The sequence below is a fragment of the Telopea speciosissima genome, chromosome 7 (genome assembly GCF_018873765.1).
Source record: "Telopea speciosissima isolate NSW1024214 ecotype Mountain lineage chromosome 7, Tspe_v1, whole genome shotgun sequence".
Lineage (NCBI taxonomy): Eukaryota > Viridiplantae > Streptophyta > Magnoliopsida > Proteales > Proteaceae > Telopea > Telopea speciosissima.
Window position 1 is genome coordinate 27,822,360 of NC_057922.1, and position 12,240 is coordinate 27,834,599.

Consider the following 12,240-nt stretch of genomic DNA (forward strand, 5'->3'; position numbering starts at 1 on the left):
AACACATTGTTATCTCTACACTTGAGGTGAGGAAGAGAGAGTCTCTCCATCTACAAGCTTGGAGTACGACAATTATAGAATAAGCAATTGATGGAGATCATTACCGGGTGCTGCATTCCTTTGGAGGAACATGCGAGTGTATTCTAGGCAACCATCACTCCCAATTAATTTTTTAATGGCTATGGAAATCCGTTTGTTGAAATTTTTTGTGTTTTATGTTCATCGTGTGCCGATTTCGTTGCGATCATCAGGAATCAGATGAGAAGTTGGCTCAAACAGGAGAAGGGGTCCATGTTATTTTATTATAATCTTGGATTTGCACATTGATGAACTTTATAAGAAATTTAAGACCCCATGAATTCATATTTGGCAAAAGGTCAAAACATGATATTTGTATATTTCTAAGTCATCTTTTATATGGTTTAAGAATCAAATCAAATGAATCTGAGTGAGCTCAGACAAGAATGTTATGGACAATTTACCGATCAATGTTCAGAGGCAAAACCATGATGAACGTTCCCGGGTAAAGATGGACGATCGTGCTAAAAGGCAAAAAACAGTCTCATGTTCCACGGATGTCCATGGGAATGGACAAGCATCCATTTTGCTAAAAAACATATGATCGTTAGGAAGTCTAACGGTTAGCTTTCGAAGCGATTTACTGGACCTATAAGTAAGGCACCTTGGGAGATCATTCAATAAGACTCTTGCATACATTTTGCACCTTTTTTTATTTTTATTTTTTATATTCGTTTAAAAGGCTTTTGAGAATTATAGTAGTGCACTTTAGCTTTGCTTATCTACCTTCTAGAGTTTTTAATTTTGTGCTTTCATTATATATCTTGTCTTAGGGTGCCTTTGTGACTTTTAAGTGGAAACATTTAAAGACTCTTCAAGAGAGTAGTAGCTATAGGAGATTGGGGAATCATTGACTTAATATCTTAAATATATAAATGTTTAGTTTTCATTTAAAAATATCATTAAAATGACAAAAATGCCCTAACCTAAGCCTAGTAGGGTTGGGCTAGGCCTGTGTTTTCAAAACCATGGCCTAGCCCGGCCTAGTTGTGCTCCTAAATTAGGATGCAGATAATTAAGGGGCATTTTTAGCATCGGGCTCCTCTGTAGTGCGGGATGCAGCACAACACTAGTGCTCGCCCCATGGACGAGTTTCCATTTGAATGGCGCATATCAAGCTGAAAATCCAGATTTCAAAATCAAGAAAGATTATAATGTTGGGGGGGGGGGATTCAGAGGTGGGTTGGTCATTAATGTTCCTCGATCTCACTGTAGCTAGTTTGCATAATTAACCCCGGAGATTTTTGGTATTAAGGATCTACAAAATGGGTAGGTGGGGTACATTAAGATCCAAATTGCATTATAAGTGGTAGCAACCCACATTCTGAGTGGCATTAGGTGAAGTGCTTCTTCCATTGTCACATATTCATACTTTAATAAAAAAGTACTGGTCCCATCCATATAAACAACAGAACAACCCCCATTCATTACAAGTGACAATTAAAGAAGAGGGAGGGCAACAGAAACAAAACAACAATAATGGAAACCAGTTGGGGTAGAAGATGTTGCCATCTCCTCTTCCCTCTGCTCCTCATTCTTCTACCAGTGATCTTCTCTGCTACTCTAATTACTACCAGTGATGTCTACCTACGATGCAACGGTTCCATTGCAGAGTGCAATGAAGAGGAGGAGTTGCTGATGGAGTCGGAGATACCTGGAAGGTTTCTCCAAGAAACGCAGAAATACATCTCTTATGGAGCTGTAAAACCAAACCAGCCTGTCTGTGGTGGAGGTGCAAATGGTGAAGCTTATACTAAAACCGACAGCTGCCAACCACCTCCTTCAAATCCTCAAAACAGAGGTTGCTCTAAGTATTATCGATGTCGCTCTGATTCCTGATTTCATCTCATCATCTGTAATCTTATCTGTGTTGTTATATTCAAATTGGAATTAGGAAGTCTTAACGGTTAGCTTTCCAATTGAGCGATTTACTGGACTTATAAGCAAGGCACGTACCTTGGGACATCTTTCAATAAGACTCTTGCATACATTTTGCACATTTTTTTTTATTATTCGTTTAACAGGCTTTTGAGAATTATAGTAGTCCACTTTAGCTTCCTTATATACCTTCAAGAGTTTTTAATTTTATGCTTTCATTATATATCTTGTCTTAGGGTGCCTTTCTGACTTTAAGTGGAAACATTTATTAAAGACTCTTCAAGAGAGTAGCTAGGAGATTGGGGAATTTTCATTATTGTAAGGTTATGAGAAGCTTTGATCATTGACTTAATATCTTAAATATATAAATGTTTAGATTAAAAATTATTTCTCCTGTTTTCATTTAAAAATACCATTAAAATGACAAAAAAAGGCCAACTTAAGCCTAGTAGGTTTGGCCTAGGCTGAGCCCTAGGGATCCTGGGCTAGGCTTGTGTTTTCAAAACCATGGCCTAGCCCGGCCTAGTTGTGCTCCTAAATTTGGGTGCAGATAAGGGGCATTCTTGGCATCGGGCTCCTTTGTAGCGTGGGGTGCACTACAGATCTTGTAGCGTAGCACCAGTGCTTGCCACGTGGATGAGTTTTCATTTGAATGGCACAGATCAAGCTGAAAATTCGGATTTCAAAATTAAGAAAGATTGTAATGTGGGGGACTGGGTGGGTTGGTCATTAATGTTCCTAGATCTCACCATAGTTTACATAATTAAACCCGGAGATTTTTTGTATTAAAGATACTACAAAATGGGTAGGTGGGGTACATTGTAAGTGGTAGCAACCCGAACTCATATCCTCTACGGTCGAGCTGCCTGACAAGACAGTGCTGCCAAGCACGGTGAGACATGCAATGTCCGTATTATCCCTGCCCGAGCACCTTATCCGAATGGAGGTAAGGCGGACATTACACGTCTCACCGTGTCTGGTCCTACTGGACAGCTCGACAGTAGAAGATCCAAATTGGTGGCAACCCACATTCTCAGTGGCATTAGGTGAAGGGCTTCTTCCACAATCACATATTCATACTTTAAAAAAAGCACTGGTCCCATCCATATAAACAAGAGGACAACCCATTCATTACAAGTGACAAAGACGAGGGCAACAGAAACAAAACACCAATAATGGAAACCAGTTGGGGTAGAAGATCTTGCCATCTCCTCTTCCCTCTGCTTCTCCTCATTCTTCTACCAGAAATCTTCTCTGCTACTCTAATCACTACTACTGATGCCAACCTACGATGCAACGGTTCTATTGCAGAGTGCAATGAAGAGGAAGAGTTGCTGATGGAGTCGGAGATAGCTGGAAGGTTTCTCCAAGAAACGCAGAATCACATCTCTTATGGAGCTCTAAAACAAAACCAGCCCGTCTGTGGTGGAGCTGCAAATGGTGACGCTTATACTAAAACCCGCAGCTGCCAACCACCTCCTTCAAATCCCCAAAACAGAGGTTGTCCTAAGTATTATCAATGTCGCTCTGGCTCTTGATTTCATCTCATCATCTGTAATCTTATCTGTGTTGTTATGTTCAAATTGGAATTAGTTGAACCCCGATTCCGATTATGTTCGATTCTAAGACACTTCCAAGTATGCTTCATATTCAAATCCCTCTTTGTAAGTAATTTTTTCTTTTTAATCAGTAAATTAGCAGAATATCAAAGAAATTTACATTTTTTTTTTTTTGCAAGATCAACAAGCCTTTTGGAAATCTTTGCTTCTTCATGATTTTATTTTCTAGGGTTTTACACGATTCCAATTCCCAACCAATTCCGTTCCAATTTGAATCCAAATGTGTTTGATTCCGGGTTTTTAAAGCTTTACTGTAACACTAATGGCAATTGCAACTTGCAACGACAACAATTGAAAGGTTATCGTTGCATGTTGGGTACTCTTTTGGGATTGGTGTGTGGTTTGTGTGATTACACTTTGTTTCATCAAAAAAAATAAAAAATTGAAAAATTATGGTGTGAATTAGGAGGGGTGAGTCTTTGGTCGAACCACGGCCCACCACCAACTGGTTCAAGGGAGGACTGGCCAAACCCGATTGCCGACGTTCTAATTCACTTTAAAGATTTGAAGTCAGTTTAATTTGGCATTGTAGCATTGTGCCTGTGAATGCGTAACAGGTTGTAATGCAAGTTTGGCTTCCACTTGAGCTTCCCATCTAAACCAATCATCACAAGGTAATCTTTACATATGCAGACAAACCATTGCCACCACTATAGCTAGCCGATGACATTCTGTTGGATGTAATATCAAATAAATAAGAATATATAATTTATCTCAATGGCTTAAATATTTTAATTAATACAATTACATATTATAGTAGAGTTTTATATACAAATATGAACACTTGGTGGGGCGAGTTGTGTCATCGGTCACTCTTCTTAAGATTATAATTGTCCCCTCCTATGGTGCAAATCGAATCTTATGAATCAACCTCCAAAATGAAATAACCCCTTAGACCTTACAGTAGTTTTTTGCACTCACTTATTGGCCGGACTGTATTGCGACTCACTTAAGTTGTACTCAATCAACCGAAGAAATGAAACTCATAAAAGAAAAATAAAAAACTCTCAAAATAGTAAACATTTAGAATATATATATTTTTTGATAAAATAATGACACTATAGGAACTGCTACCTAAAATGGCCCAAAAAATGTGTCTCTAAGAGAAAAGATACAGTATACTAGCTGTTGTCAATGTCTAATGCATTCTGCACCGCGTGTAACATAAGATCGTTGACGGTGATAATGCGTAACATAATGCTCATCTGACAATAGTAAAACCTTGTTCAATGTCAGACAGAGTGTATTGCATCTTGATAAATATCTTGAAAAACCTTGACTTAGAACCCACTCTTGCCGATGTTCAACACTCAATAGCAAACATTGGGACGAAGACAACCGATGTTAAAAAAAAATAAAACACCCTCTAATGTTTTGAAAAAAAAAAAATTGGATATAAACCTTGAACCCAGAGACAAGAGAACATATTGAGTCTTTCGTCTAAGAAACTCTACCCTACTGACCTACTGCCACAAAAAAGAAAGACCCTATCTGGAAGCAAGGCTTTAATTACGATTCAAATCCATAAAAAACTACCATCTCAACAGAATAGCGCTCCATAATAGCATCTTATTATAATTTTTAATTATACATCTAATAACTACTAGGACTCTCTATCAAGGATACGATTCTACAATCTATTAGGATTTATAGTTACAGTGCTCGGACACAAAGCCCAACACCCACTCCACTACTTACGAGCAAATTAGCAAAAGCACTAGAAACGTCGATAGGAGCGATTGGACTATGAGATTAATTAACATATTTGTAGTGGAACAGTGGGTTCTTGGTAGGCATCACCACCGTCTATTACTACCTCCACTCATACTCCTTGAATCCCATACGATCTCCCCCGCACCACCTGACACTATCTCAACGTTGCCCTTCATTTCTACGGCGTCGATGTTATCGTTATCCGCACTCTCCTGCTGCTGCAATGCAAACTCTAAGTACCACAACACCTCACTCATCGTTGGCCGATCGGTTCTACAACTACCAACTACCAACTACCAACACATTTCACTGCAATCTCTCCAAAAATTTTCAAACTACTTGATGCAATCTCACCCCTTAAATAAGGATCCACGATTTGATCGAGTGTCCCAATTTTATAACACTTCGCAGCCCACTCAGGCAAGTATACTTGCTCTGCTTCCACGTTACGGACCACAGGTGGCCTCCCCACACAACACTTCAAACAAAACAACCCCAAATGAGTACACGTCAGATTTCTCTGTGATTTGATTGAGTTGATAGTATTCTGGATCTAAATACCCGAGAGTACCCTTCACTTGTGTGCTGACGTGGGTCTCAGACAAATCCGTGGGACCCAGTTTTGACAACCCGAAATCTGAAACCTTAGCTACCCATTTCTCATCCAACAAGATATTTGTTGGTTTCATGTCGCGGTGGATGATTGTATGCTTCGCACCTGAATGAAGATACTCTAAGCCACGCGCAACACCGATGCAGATCATGAGCCGTTGCTTCCATGAAAGCGGGAGGTTGTGATCCTCTGTACCATAAAGATGATCATGGAGGGTCCCACGGGCCATGTAGTCATAGACGAGGATTAGCTCTTCACCTTCTTGGCAGAAACCAATCAGAGAGACCAAGTGCTTATGGCGTAGATTGGAGAGCATTTGGATCTCGGTCTGGAACTCGGGTGCACCCTGTCCCTTCCCTGATTTTGTATTACCTCGTTTTACCGCAACAATGGTGGCCCCACCGTCGATCTGGCCTTTGTATACGCTGCCGAATCCACCGATACCGATCAGACGAGCCTTGTCAAAGTTGTCAGTTGCGGCTATTATCTCAGCAAAACTAAATCGACGACAAATATTTCGAGGGACCCACTTTTTCACCTTCTCGTCCCTTCTCCGACGTGAAAAGAAGAAAATTACAAGACCAAGGGCAAGGGTAAGCAAAACACCTACGATGGCTCCAACGATTATGATCACAAGGCGCACAAACCGTTTCTGTTGATGTTGAAGAAGAGGGGGATTGGTCGGAATCTGAACAACCGCCGGTTGCGTTGGTGGAGGATTAAGTCCGGCGAGATTGCCGCCGGTTTGGTTCAATTTGAAGACTTCAACCCCGTTTAATATCGCATCATAGTAATATGGTTTTAAATTAGTGGCAGGGTGTAGTGCGAGCCATAAATCTGATTTCCTTCCACCACTTGAGCTTTCCACGGACACAATATAATCTTCATACAAAGGCACACCATTGCCACCACTAAACCGGAAGACATCAATTTCCTCCTCTGCAGTTAGATTTCCAATAAAGATAGAGAAAACCCTTTCATTAACCCTTGTGATCCAATAGCCGATCTCGCAGAAATGGAGTCTAAAAAGATAATAGAAACCAGAATCGACACTGAAAACCCAAGTCAAATTGTAGTTGTTATTGATTGCAGGGGTTGGACCCATTGATCGGTAGCTCCGGTAGACGATCTCTGGTGCAGTATAATTGGGTACTTTTGATGGGTAACGAATGTCGATCGTCGAGTTAGAATACACAACACCAATCGCAGCTCCGAATATGTAAGTGTAATCTCGAGACCAGGATCGAAACAAGCTGCATGTATCCTTTTCTGCTAGGATTTCACTACCCCCAACGTTTAGTCGGTAAACTGTTTCAAGGGCTGTGTGGTTATTGATACCGAACAGATTCAGCGGATTACCCACAAAACCAATTCCATCTTCACGAATATAAAGATTGACTGGCGTCGAAACGATTTCAATTCCATTAACAAAGCCACCATCGTAGCTGTTCGCAGGGGTGAATGTTATGTTCAGCATATGGCTCTCGATTTTGACACAGAATTCTTTGGTGAAGTAATCTTGATTGAGGTAGTTGGCAGTAAGGAAAGCGCTAAAGTTATGGAGAAGAGTAAAGTGAGCTACAGAGACAGAGAAGTAGGTCTTAGTAATATCATGAAGACCAGGATATGAAGTTTTTGGGTAGAAGTAGAAACGGATGAATTTTGGGCCCGGCGAGATGGGAACAGATTAGGTGAGTTGGGAGTAGAAGAGACGAGCTGTCAAGTAAGGGATTTGGGGGGCGCTTTGATTAGTGGCTTCGGAGGTGTTTGATGAAATGTCGAGCTGGGCAGAGGAAATGAAGTGAGAGCCGACGTCTGTGGTCCAGTTCCGACCATTAGAGTTTGTGATGTTGGAAGGGAAACCACAGTTGATGAAAAGATTGTCGGAAGGTACCAAAGGAGAAACACTGGTGGCTGTAAAGGTTATGAATTGGAGACCAAAGGAGAGGTGGAGGAGATAGGTAGGTAGAAAGGTTGTGGGGTTTCTGCACTGAGTGTTCTTCATCGAAATTAAGACAGAAAAATCATCAATGTTAAGACTCTCCCAAATCTCAGCTCTTAACTGATTGGGTTTGCACTTTGCAGCGCTGAGAAATTATAGTCTCTCAAAATCAACTTTTTTCATCACTCTCCACTTTTCTGAGATTTGATTGGAAATTGGAATTGATGAATACTTTTAGGAGGTGGGCCTGCCCTCCTTTCCACAGGCCTCTCTCTCTTATAATGGCAGGTTCCTTGTCTAGCTGAAAGTACAGTAAATATGGTCGTTTCTTCCTTTCTTTTCTTTTTGTGGGGTTTTATGTCATCATCAACTCCAAGCTTCCCCTTTTCGGATTGGTGAGTGGTTTGTGTGATTACATTTTCATTAAAAACAAAAGGAAATGTATCACGTATCTTCCTGAGGTATGACTTATGTACATTTTCATCCATGAGATTTGAAAATTTTCACATACCTCCCCCATTTTTCAAACTAAGTAATAAAAACACCCATTTCGTTAATTGTAGATGTTAAACGTTAGAATTTTGATTTAAATGGTCAAATTGCCCTCATCTTCTTCCCCAAATCGTTTTCCCAAAATATAAAACCTTAAACCTATTTTAGGGTTTCAAAACCCCACTGTCGTCTTTAGCGGCAACCAAATTAGAGGATCGACGGCCTGGATGTTACTAGCGAAGGATTGCCGTGCTTCGACGACTGCAATGCTGACATCAGAAGGTTAGTTTCTTCAATCATGGGCAGTTTGTGTTTTTCTTCCTTCTTCGATTTCATGGGATGTTAATCAAGCTCTCAAATGTAATCCCTTGCTGTGAAAACCTTTGTGGAAAGCTAAAATAGATTTAATAGATTGGGAAAATCAAGGGTCTCGGATGGCTTCAAAGTTCAGTAATCTACCGACAAGTACTTCACAATTGTGATTTTGTTAAATTATCTAAGGTTTTGATTATATCTGTTTTTCATTTAAGGGTCTTTCTCTAATATTCGAATTCAAACGTTCTCCCACTCCCAAATGATTTTACCAATTTATTGAAGGATGGAATCAGTGTGTAGAACTTGGATACACGAAATCAAGGACACGTTGAGCATTTGCGATTTCGATGAGCTTCGTAGGGACCTACACACAGTCCTTGGCATTGCCAAATGGCAGGTGGCTTTCACATTTCATAGTTTCTTCTCTGAGATTAGGGTTTCTGAAACGTTGCTGATTTGCTGAGTTTGTCGCTGCAGTTGGAGGAATTTGAATGGATGTCAGCTCTATCTTGACCGAGGATGGAAGAATCAGGCACAGCCAACTGAAACCCTAAACGATTTGGGGACGAAGATGAGGTCAATTTGGTCATTTAAATAAAAATTCTAACGTTTAACATCTACAATTAATAGAGTGGGTGTTTTTGTTACTTAGTTTGGAGAGCAGGGGAGGTACGTGGAATTTCCCAAACCTCACGGGTGAAAATGTACATATGTCATACCTTAGGGGAGATACGTGATATTTTCCCAAAAAAAAAAACTCCAAGCTTCCCCCCTCCCTTGTGTGAGAGAAGCTTCATGATCTTCCAATGGCGAGAAGTTTGCAAAGGAAAATTCATGCATGGTTTGAGGTATGAGTATCATATCATATCATTGAATACGGGCGATACATACCGGTTTTACTAGTCACCGATCTTGATACCATGTCGATACTGTATCAATGACACAGTACATACAACGGATAAAATTGTCAAAAAAATATAATTTTAAAGAAGAATCAAGGGCAAATTTGCATATCTTATCGGTATATTGTGCACTATAACCATGAACTCACGTGTCTCGAGGGCTGTCTGATCCCATCTCTTTATCTCCTTGGTAGGTTGAGGGCATGGGTGTTAATCGATTTGGTTTTGGTTCAGATTTAAATTTCGGTAAGATATCAAAATCCAACTAAATAGGAATCAGTTGAGGTTTAAAGTTTTAAAACTCAAGACCTTTTGATAGCAATGGGCTTCTACATGCAATATACTACCAAGCCCAAGACCTCTTGATAGCAATGATTTTCTACACATCACATGCTACCAAGTGCTGACACTTGTTCAAAGCCTTGAAATAAGTAAAAAAAAGAAAAGAAAAGGAAAATCTCAACAGTCAAGAAAGAGAACCCCAAATTTCCATCAAAACCTTGAAATTGCATTACAGATACCTCCACAAGAAATGAATTAGTGTGAATCTTCGATCTTTAAATCCCTAAATATAACATTCAAGGACATAAGAGGCTTCTCTTCACCATTTCCATCTGATTTTCCTATTTTAGGCTCATGGCTTCTCATGAGCCCTTTGCCGTATGAAACGAGCAAGAACACGAGACCAACGATAAGGGTAAGCAAAACACCTACAACGACGGTTCCAACGATAATGACCACAACCTGACTTTGTGAACGAAGAGGCGGCTTGGTTGGACCATGAACGGCCGCCGCCGGCAGTTGGGTTGGTGGAGGATTAGGTCCGGCGAGATCGCCGCCGGCGCTCAATTTGAAGATTGCAAGCCCGTTTAATAACGCATCGTAGTAATATGGTTTTGCATCAATGGCAGGGTGCAGCTCCAGCCATAGATCTTGCTTTCCACTTGAGCTTCCATCTGCTACAACCATCACAATATAATCCTCATACAAAGGCACACCATTGCCACCACTAAACTGGAAGACATCCATTTCATCATCCGCTGTAAGATTTCCAATAAAGATCGAGAAAACCCTTTCATTAACCCTTGTGATCCAATAGCCGATCTCGCAGAAATGGAGCCTAAGAAGATAAAAGAAGCCAGAATCGACACTGAAAACCCAAGTCAAATTGAAGTTGGCATTGATTGCCGGGGTTGGACCCATTGACCTGTAGCTCCGGTAAACAATCTCTGGTGCAGTATAATTGGGTACTGTTGATGGGTAACGAATGTCGATCGGCGAGTTCGAATACACCACACCAAACGCAGCTCCGAATATGTAATCGTCATCTTGAGACCAGGTTCGAAACATGCTGTTTGTATCCTCTTCTGGTAGAATTTCCTGTCCACCAACGTTTAATCGGTAAATTGTCTCAAGGGCTGTGTAGTTATCGATATATAACAGATTTCTCTGACCAACCATAGGAATCCCTTTGTCACGAATATAGAGATTGATGGGCACTGAAACGATTTCGATTCCATTAATAAAACCATAGAGATTGGAAGGACTTGAGGTTGGGGTGAATGTTATGTTCAATATATGGCTCTCAACGTTGACACAGAATTCTTTGGTGAAGAACTCTAGGTTGAGGTAGTGGGCAGTAAGGGAGGCACTAAAGTTATGGAGCAGAGTGAAGTTGCCGATTGAGACAGAGAAGAAGGCCATAGTTATGTCGAGGCCAAGATATGATGTTGGGTAGAAGTAGAAACGGATGAATTTTGGGCCAGGCGAGATTGGAAGTGAGTAGGTGAGGTGGGAGTAGAAAACCCGAGCCGTCATGTAAGGGATTTGGGGGACTGAGATGTCTTGAGTAGAGGCTTCAGAGGTGTTTGATGAAATGTTGAGCTGAGCAGAGGAAATGAAGTTAGAACCGACGTCTGTGGTCCAGTTCCGTCCATTAGAGTTTGTGATGTTGGAAGGGAAGCCACAGTTGATGAAAAGGTTTTCGGAAGGTAAGAAAGGAGAAACACTGGTGGCTGTAGAGGTTATGAGATGGAGACCAAAGAAGAGGTGGAGCAGATAGGTGGGTAGAAAGGTTATGGGGTTTCTGCACCGACCGTTCTTCATCGAAGTTAAAGATAGAAAAATCATCAATGTGAACACTGTCCAAAATCTCAATTCTCAACCGATTGAGTTTGCAGTGCTCCAGAAATTTTATTCTCTCAAAATCAACTTTTTTAAAGCATACACGGATTGGGATCCTCTACTAGTTTGATTGGAAATTGGAATTGTTGAATACTTTAAAGGAATCTCTTCTTTTAGTAGCATATTTACTTTTATTTTTTATTTTTTTTGGTAAGAAACTAAGAATAGCATATTTACTTTACAGAATGAATTATCTCAACTCTGGGTCTCTTCAACTATTAGTGATTTTTTTTGTTTGGTAAAATCTTCAACCATTAGTGAATTGAAGTTCGTGAAATGGGAAGCGATAGATGGTGCATCAATTTCAGTCTTATGCAGCAGATGAAGTTAGTAAGTACATGTCATGATATTGTCTTCTTTATGTATTCAATGTCATTTTTACGGTTTTAAAATGCCTCATGAGGGAGTGAGAACTCCTATCCTTGTAAGAACTACGGTGGGCTATTTCCCCAATTGTCAAATTTCAAAAGGGTTTCCTCATTCGCTTGAAACTGCATTTAGGCA

At 40.4% G+C, this 12,240-nt stretch overlaps 2 protein-coding genes and 1 pseudogene across 2 annotated transcripts; 2 read left to right on the forward strand and 1 right to left on the reverse strand.

Moving 5' to 3' along the window:
• The first annotated feature begins 1,557 nt into the window (after positions 1 to 1,557).
• Positions 1,558 to 2,110, forward strand: LOC122668410 (protein RALF-like 32). The gene is made up of 3 exons (XM_043864978.1): positions 1,558 to 1,879; positions 1,973 to 1,984; positions 2,103 to 2,110. Exons 1-3 carry the CDS (start codon positions 1,558 to 1,560, stop codon positions 2,108 to 2,110), a joined length of 342 nt encoding a protein of 113 aa, XP_043720913.1.
• Positions 2,111 to 3,131: 1,021 nt separating this feature from the next.
• LOC122668412 (protein RALF-like 32) lies at positions 3,132 to 3,494 on the forward strand. Its single transcript, XM_043864979.1, has one exon. It carries the CDS (start codon positions 3,132 to 3,134, stop codon positions 3,492 to 3,494), a length of 363 nt encoding a protein of 120 aa, XP_043720914.1.
• Positions 3,495 to 5,371: 1,877 nt separating this feature from the next.
• LOC122668413 lies at positions 5,372 to 10,991 on the reverse strand (annotated as a pseudogene).
• Between the last annotated feature and the right edge of the window lie 1,249 nt (positions 10,992 to 12,240).